Here is a 14,219-nt window from a genome sequence, read left to right as displayed (position 1 = left end):
ATTATGGGCATACATCTCTATATAAATATGTACAGTTATAAAGCATTACCCTCCAGTTAATAAACAGGTATGTTGTTACTTGAGGATAGTTCTGCATTCTTCTTTTGCTGAGCATGCAAAAGAAGAGGGGGAGAGAAATGAAAGAGAATATGAAATACAGGAGCTATTTTGTTCCTTAGCTAGAGGTTTTTGCAATGCATAAGCCCAGCTCATCCCTTGAGAGCAGTAAAAAAAATCATAAATGCCTTAATTGAATAATATAAATGGTCTCTGTTAACCTGGCCATTAACATAATGTTTTTACACCAAATTCCAGGAAACGAAATGGCTTCTTACTGTGAATTGATTTATGGAATTTTCCTTAGATTTTTTTTTTTGTCTAACAGAGGCTTGAATTATTTAGTTCATCACATGATGAAGAGAGTTACCCTCTCTCGATCACTAGGGAGCAATGGGTCTTTCCCTTCTATCCCACCACATTTATTTTCACTGAGTAACAGAAACATGAAAGGAACACATATTTTCACTTGCTTTAATTTTATATCACACAATATGAAATCAAGCAACTAAGTGCTATACACCAATTTAGATAATACAGTTTACAAACCAATATACAGGTAGTCCTTGACTTACGACCACAATTGAGCCCAACATTGCTGTCGTTAAGTGAGACATTTGTGAAGTGAGTTTTGCCCCATTTAACGACTTTCCTTGGCACAATTGTTAAGTGAATTGCTGCAGTTGTTAAGTTAGTAATCTGGTGGTTACGTGAATCTGGCTTCCCTATTGACTTTGCTTGTACAAAGTCGCAAATGGTGATCACATGACCCTGGAACACAACAAAGGTCATAAATAAGAACCAGTTGTCATGTGTCCAAATTTTGATCACATGATCATGGGGATGCGGCAAAGGTAGTAACTCTGAAAAATGGTCATAAGTGTTGTGCCTTGTCCATTTTCCCCGCAGCCGGGGCCTTCTTATCTGCTTCCGAACGCTGAGGAATGTCCTAGCATGCCTCCCGGCCCCAGCCCTGGCTCCATGCCCAGACAGGCTGAGGAAGAAGAAGCGCCTCCAGCCCCCAGCCCTGGCTCCATGCCCAGGCAAACGGAGCAACTAGACCCCTCCCCCTCCCCCACAGCATGTGAGCCTGAGGAAGGTCAATTACCAACAGCTGCAGACTGGAGTGACCCTCGCTTCAGGAGAATTGATAAACAGCGTCAACAGAAGGAAGGGAGGGGCAGGCCTGGATAAGTGCTGAGTCATGGAGCCACACCCCATGGCCTATATAAAGGATCTGCTTTCTGGCATTCTCTGAGTCAGGCAAAGTCTACCTTATCTTGCTGAAATCACTTTCTGGTCTCCTGCCTGCCTTGAGAACTTTGCTAGGACTTTGGCAGAGCTGCAGAGGCATGCCTGATTCGGATTTCCCTGACCCGGTCGTCAGCGGAGGAGTGGGACACGACAATAAGTCACATTTTTCAGTGCCACTGTAACTGAACAGTCACTAAATGAATTGTTGGAAGTTGAAGTCTCTCTGCCTCCCTCCGTCTCTCATTTTAAATCATAATAGCCACTTTCCTAAAAAGTTTGTTCCCCCTATGGTACATCTATTTTAATTAGTAATGACAAAAATAGTTTAAAAGTCATGAACGAGTTCTATTGGACTTCCTTCTGAAATCTAAGCTACTAAAGTTGCCTCCAAATTGTTTGACAGATAAATCCATTTTTCCGTGCAGCGCTGTCTGCCTTTTAAACATTTCTTAGCAAATATGCTTTCAGCAGCAAAGTGGAAATTATATTAAGTGTGGTTCAGAAGTGGAAACCATGTGCATGCTGAAAGAAAAGCCTAGTGAAGATGTGATTCCAACAAAACAAGGCAGTCACTATGGGAAACAATAATAATGCAATCACAGTAATAAACCTTAAGCAATATAAGTGTTCGATATGTTTTCCATCTTCTGAGTTTACCCTGATTTCAAGTTTATTGCTCAATGCAGATATCAAGCCAATTCTACATGGTGGCTTTATTTATATCTCCCCCCCTTATATATGAGTAGGATATATGAGTCCCAGTGTCAGAAATTCAGCCTGGGAGCTTCCCCGTCATGTACGTACCAGGGGTGAAATACTCTGAAGTCTGCTACTAGTTCACCGCTATCGGTTTGCTTCACGCTCGCATGTGTGGTGCACGCAAAATGCGTGCTTCACACGCATGTGCAATGCAGGCATTATCGCACAGCACTGAAAAAGGATTAAGAAGCCTTTTTCTGAGTTTGCAAAGGTAAGTAGAACAGTGAGGGGGGGAACAGCTGTGCCATGCGATTTAGATTCGCTAGAAAGCAGGATTTTCTGCTTTCTAGCGAATATAAATCGCGCGGCACAGCTGATCGTTGCACAGCTGATTGTCACAAATTTTTTTTATACCGGTTCGCCCAAACTGGTAATATTTTTTTACTACTGGTTCTCGCGAACCAGTCCGAACTGGTAGCATTTCAACCCTGGCATTTACCCATGAATTCCTCTGCTTTCTTTCCTACATTAAATAGACAAGTATACAAGTGCATTAATCTTTTCTGAAGACTGATACACTTTTCTCTATATATCTATCTAACATCAAGAAGCAAAATTAATGTATATAACCTTGTAAATGCTCTATCTTTGTCTTGAGTCAGAGCTAATCAGACAGCTTAATTCGTAACGTTAACGATAACATTAACAACTTTTAGATATGTACAGGTATTTTTTTTTTTTTTGTTTTTGTTTACATTTATATCCCGCCCTTCTCCGAAGACTCAGGGCGGCTTACATTGTGTAAGGCAATAGTCTCATTCTATTTGTATATTTATATACAAAGTCAACTTATTGCCCCCCCCCCAACAATCTGGGTCCTCATTTTACCTACCTTATAAAGGATGGAAGGCTGAGTCAACCTTGGGCCTGGTGGGACTAGAACCTGCAGTAATTGCAGGCAGCTGTGTTTTAATAACAGACTATCTTACAGCCTGAGCCACACCGGCAAATCCTTGCTTACTGGCTGCTTTGTGCAGTGATTGTTTGAAGTGATGATGGTAATGAAAAAATAACTTTGAGACCAAGGTGCATATTTAAGATCTGCACAAGCTCTTTCGTTCTCTCCCTCTTTCTTTCTCTCTCTCTCTCCTCCCTCCCACCCCCCTCTCTCTGTCACTTGTTTGCCACTACAATCAGTTAGTACAGCTTGTCCTGTGCCTTCTCCCCCTCAGAAAGCAGAGATACTGGAAAGGGAGTAATTACAACAGAGTTAGCACACACTACCAACTGTTTGCTAATATGTTTCTCATTGGTTACCATAATTATTTTTCTGTGATTAATTTTAGGTGTTAACTATTGAAATATAGGTCTTTCGAGGGTTTTCCTATTTTCAAATGAATCCCATAGCATCTCCATATATAGTTTGAAAAACATACCTAATATTCTGGATATTTGCTGTTACTCATTTGAAAAATAATGAATTATCTTGCCCAATGATCTAACTGCTGATAACATAGCTTTCTGTGTTTCTATGAACATTTTAAATCAGTTGTGTGTTCCATATACCAACTCTGGTAACTCCAATACCAATGATCAAATGATCAGAAACAATTAACAGAACAATTTCAGGTTTGGGTTGGATCTATGGAATTTATTAAGAATTGAGATTTAGCAGTTGAGGAACTTGACCCATTTAAATATGTTGCTAAAATATTTTTATTTAAAGTTTAATGGATGTTTATTTGAGCTATCTTTCAGGTGTGATTCTAGTATGGATTCAGGTATGTCTAGTTTAATAAAAAGAAGGACTAGGGGAAACATGATAGCAGTGTTCCAATATCTCAAGGGTTGCCACAAAGAAGAGGGAGTCGGGCTGTTCTCCAAAGCACCTGAGGGTAGAACAAGAAGCAATGGGTGGAAACTGATCAAGGAAAGAAGCAACTTAGAACTAAGGAGAAATTTCCTGACAGTTAGAACAATTAATAAGTGGAATGACTTGCCTGCAGAACTTGTGAATGCTCGAACACTGGAAATTTTTAAGAAAATGTTGGATAACCATCTGTCTGAGATGGTGTAGGGTTTCCTGCCTGGGCAGGGGGCTGGACTAAAAGGCCTCCAAGGTCCCTTCCAACTCTGTTGTTGGTGTTGGTGTTGCTGCTGCTGCTGCTGTTGTTATTATTATTATTAATAATAATAATATTATTAATATTCTTCTCTGCTGTTAGAAAAGAAATACTGTAGCAATTCTAACGCTTTATTATTGAAATTTTAAATCATGTCTTTTTATTCCTATTCTTTGCTTTGAGAAACTTTGTAAACTGAAAAATAAGTTATGCATTTCCAGATAAATAATCTAATTTGAACTAATTTTCATTGGTACATTGCAGTGTAATAAACATCACAATGATATATTGCAGTGTAATAAACATCACAATGGATTGGCACAACAAACTCTTAACTCAGAAGTCCAAAAGTTTACATAATGAAAATATAAATTATTAAAGCTATTAAATAATTTTATGTAAGAATCATAGTCTGCCTAGTCTGGGAAAGAGGCCATTATACTGTCCAGGGTATCATTAAATTAAGCAACTCTGAAAAGGATTAAGGAAGAGCCGAAGACCAACATCCTACACTGTATTCTTAGTTAGCCAAAGTGTCAAAGTAGTTAGTGTCGAAGTATGACATCATCACTATCCATTGCCACATCCAGAGAATCATATGTTGCTTCTAATTTGCAATCATGAGAGTCAGAGAGCATTCTGTTAGGTGTGGAGTATATCCAGAGACCATCGGTTTCTCCCTTTTTTTCCCCCTCTCCCAAACAGGGTATTATGTACTTCAATATGTAGAGATGATGCAGTTTCGGGCTATTGTAGGTAGTTGCTATGTATTTTATTTTTTTTTGTTTACATTTATACCCCGCCCTTCTCCGAAGACTCAGGGCGGCTTACAGTGTATAAGGCAATAGTCTCATTCTATTTGTATATTTTTACAAAGTCAACTTATTGCCCCCCCAACAATCTGGGTCCTCATTTTACCTACCTTATAAAGGATGGGAGGCTGAGTCAACCTTGGGCCGGGCTCGAACCTGCAGTAATTGCAGGCTACTGTGTTCTTAATAAGCCTTAATAACAGGCTTTACCAGCGTGAGCTAAACCGGCCCTTGTATGAAAGTAAAAAACAAAACAAAAGAGTCTTTGTGTGTATTTTTAAAAAAGTCCTCCTTTATTAGCTTTTTGATAATATTTGTCACATTTTCCCAGGAAAAAAAATCTTTAGTAATTGGGCAAATATATTTATTTAATAGGACTGATTATTGTTGTCACAATCTTTACAGTTAAACCACGATGAAGGTAGAATAAGGGATCAAGACTGGGGAGAAGGCAGTTGGATTGCAAGTTGATGAGAAAGCTAATGTTGTAGGCTAGATTCACCAAATTGTTTTGTTGCATTCATACTTATTCAGCAAATAAGTGAGATAGTCATCTATTTTAGAAGTAGTTCAGGTATCTTTCTCCTTCTGTTCCACAACAGAACAGAATTATTGGATGGATATTACAATATTGAGATAAATTCCTGCTGGAGAATGGCCTTTAGTTTGTCAAATGGTATACAGACTACTCTGAACAGCTCAATTTGAAGTTGCAAGCCACAGCCTTTCCGATTCAGGTACTCCTTGTTTAGTGACTGCCTCGCTTAGCAACTGTTTGCAGTTACGATGGAGATGACTAAGTCACTTTGCAACCAGTCTTGCATTTATGACCGTCACAGTTTTGTAGATCATAAGCACAGTCACAGTTTGACTTAGCAGCCATTTAGCTTAAGGGCAGAGTTGCCAGTTCTAATTGTTGTCAGTAAACAAGGCACTACCTGTATAGAAAAGCTATGAAGGTAGAGCAAACATAGAATACAGCAAACAATAGAATAAAGAATGCTGCTCTCTCATTTTCAAGATTAGAAATATATTTTCCAACCTAGAAAGATTGACATGGATGCCAAAATGACAGAATTGTCAAATATCTGTAATTTGTGTACAACAGGAAAATTTAGACCAAGTATAAGAAATGGCAAAACAAATCTTTTATCTCTTTATAATCCCTGTGGCCAGTTGACATTAGCTACTTAATCCTAAAAAATAGAAGTGTGTTTGGTATATTTATAAAAAGCTTTCAATCCATGTCAATAAAGGACTCTCTAAGGGTTAAAACCTACAAAGATATGGAAAACATTTTTTAGAAACTGAAAGAGAAACAGATACAGGAAATAAAAGAGCATCTGAAAAGAGGGACAGATTCATGCCCTACTGTTCGTTTTCAGCAGTATTGAAATGTATGTAAATCATTTGTCATAATAAATGGAAATGTTTGATCCCATCTTGTTGTAGTTGAGCCATAATTGCTGGAAATTCTCCCTTTTCTCCACAATAGCTATTAATTTCTGTTAAAATACCTTATGGTTTTAAAACTTATATTATTTGCATTTTTAAAAAAGTAATTTTCCTCTGTGTCTATTAGCACAATTCAGATTAGCTTTTATATAGCCTAGCAGAGAATGTAAAAGCTCTACCTTTAAATGACTGATGCCAGTGACCTGTATGAAAACATGTACATTGCTACTGTATGTTGCATTGTCCTGTAATCTCTCACAGAACAGAAAGGGGAATCTAGCTGGAACTTTGAATTGTAATTTAATTAGGTGCTTTCATTAAAAACTTCCACATTTTTCTTTAATTTATGAATTGGTATACCTGGAGCAAAAATACCACCTGTCAAGCTTTCTAACACTCTATTGCATCTTTTCCCCGCCATGTTTTCTCCAGATGTGCTATTAGTACTGCTGCAGAATTCTCAGCCAGAATAAACAACAATCTTGCTAACTGTGAATTTTGGAAGTTAAAATACAATTAAAATAAGAGGGCAAGGAGCTGGGGAAGATGGCTGTATTTCATTACATGCACTTCATACATAGTTCTTTTTCTACCTCCTCCTTCAGCCCACTGTAATCAGGTTTCTATTACTAATTTCAGTGGCTCTTCTTTTTCCTGAAACATTAGCATATGGTTTACTATGGCCAAACTAAACACTTCGATCAGGAGTGAAATTCACTTACCTTTGCTACCGATTCACAAATGTGAGCATGCGCGCCTCCACGCATGTGCAGAACCTTCTGCGCATGCACAGAGGGTCAAAACCGGGACGTGATGATGTCTGGGCAGGTGGGCGGAGCCTCCCGCCACCAGCGCTACCGGTTTTCCCAAGCCAGATAGAACTGGTTGAATTTCACCACTGACTTTGATGATTGTTGTGCTAGTTTATTTATCTGTTTGTCTACTTCACACATAAAATGGAGAAGGAACTAAATCCTCCTCCTAATATTTGAGGTATCCCATTTCCCTCTCATTAGATACAGAGTGGAAGAGGTTGAAGGAGCGACAAAGGGAAAAAGACAGTTTTCATCTCAATTAACCCACTTATGGTCTTAACTGTAAAACTCGGTCGATATACAGTGTCTCACTCTTCAAAAGCCAAGTAAACATGGGAACCACAAATATGCTTTCCCCCACCATGTCTGTTTTGGCATCCGTCTCTCCCCCGAAGAATTTCCACAAAAGATGTTCTCGTGTCAAAATCTAACTGACAGCTTAGCAATAAAAGGAACTGGCAAAGAGTACCTAGCTAAATCCCTTGGCTGTCCATTATTACAGAGTACTTTCTAAAATGGAAAAGAGAAAAATTCCAAGGAACTCACGTCACCTTTTTAAAGATCTGTGTGTACACATACTGCACGAGCACACAGATGTAGCATATGTTTCTCCTGGCTTTGAATCTTGACATGTTTTATGCAACTGCCGTTTTATTATAGATAGCTGCAGTAGTTTCTTGTCTTTCATGATCCAGCAGTAGTTACTTTTTCAATAGTAAAGTACTATCACAGCCATTGCTAAAAGTAAATCTTGGGTATTTTATTGTTCCTGGGAAAGCATACAACTATTCCATCAGATAAATAATCTGGTTTATCCAACAGCCTGAGGAAGGTAAGTAACAGACCGACATTTTTTTAACCCTCTCTTTCCCAATGTGATATTCTGTGAAGAGTGTTTCTAGAAGTTCCTGAAAGAATACTTCTAACATTCATGCCTGAACCAAGAAATTTTTGAGATCGGAATGATTTGATATTCCCTGTGTAATGAAGAACAAAAGGCACCTTCTTCAATTGCAATGATTAGTTGAGTTAGGGAATACTTCAGATTGTTTGGTAAAATGCAGAGAGTCTTTCAGATTTTGTTTTAAAGTTTGTAATTATTTACAATTTGCAACATTATGCACACAGTTTAAAAGAGCAACTGCTTTCCTGAGAGATTTCCCAAATGTTACTTTTGAAATTTTGCCCTTTTCTGTATTTTTAGCAATGAGAAAAGCTTTTCCTTTTGGCAGATAGAATTCTCCCAGCTGGGTCATTTCATGAGAGGTTGCAAAAGGCTACAACTCCATTGTGAGAGATTCTCTTTTTGGAACTCAGTTCTTTTAACTTTGTACATCTTGATGAGGATCCTTGCAACTTTTCTAGGTATTTGGGAAATAGAACCATAGTCATTTTTTTAAAAGAGTCATTTATTTATTTCAAAAGCATTATATGGCCACCTATCCTGAGCAGCTAACTACAACCAAACTAATATAAAACTAAACAATACAAGCATAAACACCCCCAAATTAAATCCCATCACACTATCCAAGGCACCGTAACAACCTCACATTGGCTGCATATATGCTGGCCTCAAGTCATATCCTGGCCTACTCTCGGAGTGAAGAACCAGGCCTTCATGGCTTTCTGAGAGGCCAGAAATGTAGGGGCCCTCTAAATTTTAGTGGGGAGGCTGTTCCACCACAATTCATATGGTATATTTCATGTGAACTAGATTCTTCGCACATTAGAATAATTTATCACTGTTGAAGTGCTGCTCTTTTGAAATCAGCTAGTTCTACATAAAGAGTTAATATAGACCTATTTTGTTCAGTAATGCCAGATCCTTTTATGTCTGTTCATAACAGAATGGGACTTGTTCCATAATAATCATGTAATGTTACTCAGCTGCTTTCAGCCTGCCTTAATAGTCTTTATTATTTGTAATTGACTGCTATTAAATAATTCCTATTCTTACTGTATTTATTTTATTAATCTTCCATTACATTTTTAAAGCAGTCCAATTCTATAATGACTATTTCCAAATGCTGCAAAAAAACAACCTTTCCAAATGGAAAAATACACAGGACCCGCCAAACACTCTAATCCAAGGCTTGGGAGGAACCCAAATTTTTAAGGCTGTTTTAAACACGGAGTGCACACTAGATAAAACTTATTGGGGAAGGTACCGAAGAGGGCAGGTGTTACGACAGAGAAAGCATATTTCTTACGTCCCATTAGATTACTGTTTCTTGGAAAAGACGGGAGCATGTCTACTATTTCTGATTATATCATGAGCAGAAACTGCAGTGAAGAACTTGTCAGGTAATAAGCAATACTCGAATTGCACCCAGAGTCTACTAAAAACCAGTGCAGTTCATGGAGCAAAGGCGTTAGATGAGCATGACATGGTATGCCCCTAATTACCTACGCCACTGCATTCTATATTAGTTGCAGCTTCCATTTAGTTTTCAAGGGTAACCCCAACTAGAGCACATTTGCCATAATAAAATGTGAGTGCTGATCTGAAAGGCCGCCTAGTCCAGGTAGGGGTATAATTGGCATACAAGATGGACTTAATTGAAAACCTTCATAGCCAAAGTGCCACCTTGAGCAGTAACTATGAGTCCATGTAGACCCCTAAATTATGCACCAGTTCTGAAGGGGGCAGTGCAACCCTGTCCAGGATTAAAGATGAATAATTACTATCTCTGTAGGGTCCAACACCCAATTAGTACTAGCTTTTGTCAAGGATGTACTTGAACCTGTTTGCTCCAACAAGCTCCAGCATTTCCCAAATAGTCTAGAATCAAGACGTACATTTAAGTATCATCTACATATTGATTATATATGATCACAAACCAATGAATGTCCTCACCCAATGGTAAATGTTAAACAGAAGAGAGAATTATCCCACACACTAGAGCAGTGGTTCCCAACCAGTGTGCCGCGGCACTAAGGGGTGCCGTGAGATCTTTTGAGGGTGCCGGGAACTTTTGAGCTACGGAGATTTTAAATATCTATTTCCTTATAAGGGTGCCGGGAACTTTTGAAAGGCTTTCCAAGGGTGCCTCAAACAAGAAAAGGTTGTGCCTCAAACAAGAAAAGGTTGGGAACCACTGCACTAGAGGCTTTGGACTTGATTTCTTGCCTCCTATCAAACCAACTGAACCCAACCATAGAGATAGTAAGAGAAAGACTGTGACCTGTCTCCATCCCTAAATTGTGTAGGTAGACCAGGAGGATACCATGTCCAATGTTGAAAACATCAGATTGTTGCGCTCTTCCTGTTCAGGCTCCATCCAAAGTAGTTATTAACAAGAGCAACTTGAGCTTCTCAGTACTATATCCAAGCCTGAAATCTGACTCGAAGGGGTTCACATAAATCAGTTTCTACCAGGGTCTTCTTTAATCACAACTTAATCACCTTTTCAAGCTTCCCTAAAAGGAAAGTTGGAAATGGGATGAAAATTATCCAATACAACTTTGTTTCAGCAAAGCCTCTTGAGTCACCTTCTGGACAGCCTTAAACAATCAGGAGGGACATGGATATAATAATAAACTTGTCACATTAGCCAATCCAAGGACCCTGTTTACCTCAGGAGTTACAGGCTCAAATTCATCTCAGCTACTCACATAAGACCTTGCTTCAATCATTCATCAGGACTCACAAAGTCATAGTTCAGCTTCAAGTGAATCCTCATAACTTTATTTGGCACTATTCTTCACAGTGACTCAGTAGATGGTCCTGTAATTCATTCCTTCCCAGCAGGGTATGGATCATTTTTAAAAAGGGAATCTGGATGACTATTTGTAGACATGATAAGAGTAGCAAAATAATGTTTTGCTGCTCTTATTACTACAGTGTGATTGCTCATATGGGATCCTATTTGTGCTCTGATTTGTTCTTCATCTTCCTCCAAAAGAGTTCTAGGCACATCTCCAGAATCAGCAAACAATAAGAGGCCGTAGGGTAGCAATTCAGCCAAAGGCCCCCGTTACAGAGAATGATCAAAGACTCAGCTAAAATGCTCATCATATGCTTAGGGAAAAAATATCCAAGCTTCTTCTGGAAGCCAGCAGGGTTTATTGTCTGTGGTAGATTAATCTAATAGGTCCTATTTTCCTTCTGGAGAAGGTAGCACCAGCAAGCTAAAAAACAAGGAGTTATCTGACCATGGCAAAAGATTAACATCCTCAAGAGCCAAATGCACATTGCCCTGAAATAAAAACCAGATTTTGTGTATGATCTCTGGCATATGTCAACGTATTGACATATGTCAAACCAGCATTTTAGGATTTAGAAGTCCTTCACTCATTCTCCTGTAGTCAAGTGTACATATTAACAATTGCTTCAGTCTCCCTTCATATGACTAGCTCACTGATTCTTCCCCCTCTATCTTCTCGGAACCAGTTTGTCTGAATTTATAGTATGATACCTAAAACTGAACACAAAACCCAAGTTGCAGTCTGATCAATATAGAATAAAATGGAATTCTCTATAATAAAAATTCCTAATAATTGATTTATATATTTCTTATGCAGAGCGCCAGTATTGGGGTTCTGATCTTGAGCTCCCTACTATGGACTTTGAAGAGGTATTGCACAGTGATGAAAGTGCATACAAATGGTTGGTTGCCCTTAAAAAGGTGGGAATTGTGCTTCTAACAGGAGCTGCTATCAAACAGGGAGAAATTCTGAAGCTCGGGCAGCGCATTGGATTTCTTCGTCTCACATTTTATGGGTAAGTTGTTACGTTTTTAAAAATGATGTGGCTTTGTCTGCCATGTTTAAACATAAACTTTTTGGGTAGGGGAAGAATAAATGTATATAAATATTATGTTGCCATTTTCTTCATATTTTTGGTATTACTAGTACCAGGAAAGATCCTAGTAGAGTTAAAGGCATTTCAGTCAGTCCAGAGACGGCTTCAATATTCAGTATTCAGGTATTTATTTTATTTATTTATTTATTTTGTCACAACAATATATATAAGTATCATACAGAGAAGATTATATAGTGTATAAACATATATAAGAGTAAATATTAGGAGGAATAAGGAGATATATATATATATATATATATATATATATATATATATATATATATATATATATATATATATATATATATATATATATATATATATATATATATATATATATATATATGAATGAAGGAGAAAAAGAAAAACAATAGGACAGGAACGGTAGGCACGTTTGTGCTCTTATGCACGCCCCTTATGGTCCTCTTAGGAATGGGGTGTGGTCAATAGTAGAAAGTTTTAACACAAACTATGATTTAACCTTACAACAGCCAGACAGATAAGAATCCTATATTGCTCTGCCTCTTCCAGGATAACTATTAAGAAAAATTTTATTTTTAGGAAGTCCATTTTAATTAATGACAATTTAACCATTTTTGATTGGGAAAAATGATAAATTTGGATTTTTTGGAAACAAGGCAACTTCATATCATGATTTATCCTACTATTGCCACCAGCAGAAGTTTAGATGACATGGTAAGCTGTGATCAATCTTTATTAGACATTTTTAATATCCTCACAACCAACCCAAGGAGAAAAGCAGAGAGCAGACCTTATCTGAGCTATGACTAATATATCTGAGCTGTAGTAATCCAGATAAGTAGAAGATGATAGCAAAACTATGTTTTTTCCCATTTATTAATTGTATTTTGGTGTATTAAGCCTACAAGCAGGCTTATAGTGTATTTTTGACTTGTTTTAGATGTGAAACAGCAGGGAATTGTACCTCTGTTTCTTGCCACTTTGCCCTTGAAATTTAGCAATATAATTTTACAGGAACCATACAAAAAGGATTTTGTCAGTCACAGAGAATGTGCAGACTGCTGCCCATGATGTAAAGTAAATCATGGTGTTAACATTTCAGGTGAACCAGTTCTTAACATAGAATAAATGTAAAAAATTTAACCCGCAGTGCTATAGTTAACAGTAAAAAGTTTTAAAACCAGCTTCCCATAAATCCCAGAATCTTTGATCGTTTGCCCTGCAAGACTCAACTAATGAGAGTTATAATTGAAAACATTTTGAGGTCATTAATTACCATAGATTAACATACTGACATTTTCATTTTCCCATTTTGTATCCTGGCTACAATTAAAAACAAATGTACTTTAATTATGGTAAGGTCTGCTTTCTCCCAATATGTGCATATTGGCACACTAGCTAGTGGTGATAAGAGACCCTGTGGATTATTAATAAAATTTGTATCTCCATTGAAGGAATTAAATCCATCATTTAAGCTCTCCACCTGCAGTAATGGTATTAGACTCCAGAAGTCTAACTCCGTGTAAAACTGATTATATACCTCTGTTCAGGGCCATCGATTTCCCAGCCTGGTGTCTTATCTTGCCCATCCTATGTTTCGACTCTCTTTAGTCTTAAAGCAGCCTGTAGACATCTGTTCAGAATTTGTTGCTATGGTTAATATGGGTTACAGGAAGCTTCATTTTAAATGGTGATAATATCCTTCAGAAATGTGACTGTCTAATTCAAATGTGCAGTAGAGACATATTTTCCAGTTTGTTGAGAAATAGGTTTATGCAGGAACACTTTTTATCACAGTCACAAGCATGTTTAACTCTCTTAGCAGAAAGAGTCTTGTAGAAATGCCGAGAATATTTTGTGTGACTTTTATTGTCATTTAAATTTTTATTTACTTATTAAATTTATGAACCACCCATCTTACCACATGGTAAACTCCAGGAAGCTTACAATATTAAAATGATTATACTTTTTTCAAATTCTACAACTGGGATGTCTTCTGAGTTAGGCAATCTTGAAACTTTGGCTTCTGTGGTAGAATTATCATATCTGACTGGCAAAATCCAGATAATTATTATTAGATTTTTAGTCTACCTTTTCTTCTACATAACTTAAGGTGGCAAACAGACCTCCTGCCTCTTAATATCCCTACAAAAATCATGTGTGGTAGGTTGGGCTAAGAGAGAGTGACTGACCCAAAGTTACCCAGCTGGTTTTTCAT

The 14,219-nt window shown here is 37.7% G+C and overlaps 1 protein-coding gene across 3 annotated transcripts in view; it reads left to right on the top strand.

The window, feature by feature from the left end:
• The window catches only part of BBOX1 (gamma-butyrobetaine hydroxylase 1), a 40,866-nt gene that overhangs the window by 10,323 nt on the left and 16,324 nt on the right, over positions 1-14,219 (top strand). For all 3 annotated transcript variants that reach the window (XM_058161165.1, XM_058161175.1, XM_058161155.1), the window contains one exon: positions 11,740-11,938. In XM_058161165.1, coding sequence (XP_058017148.1) covers positions 11,740-11,938 — 199 coding nt within the window. The remainder of the gene's footprint in view (positions 1-11,739; positions 11,939-14,219) is intronic.

The sequence above is a fragment of the Ahaetulla prasina genome, chromosome 1 (assembly GCF_028640845.1).
Source record: "Ahaetulla prasina isolate Xishuangbanna chromosome 1, ASM2864084v1, whole genome shotgun sequence".
In the NCBI taxonomy this organism is placed as follows: domain Eukaryota; kingdom Metazoa; phylum Chordata; class Lepidosauria; order Squamata; family Colubridae; genus Ahaetulla; species Ahaetulla prasina.
This window is presented reverse-complemented; position numbering and strand designations above follow the sequence as displayed.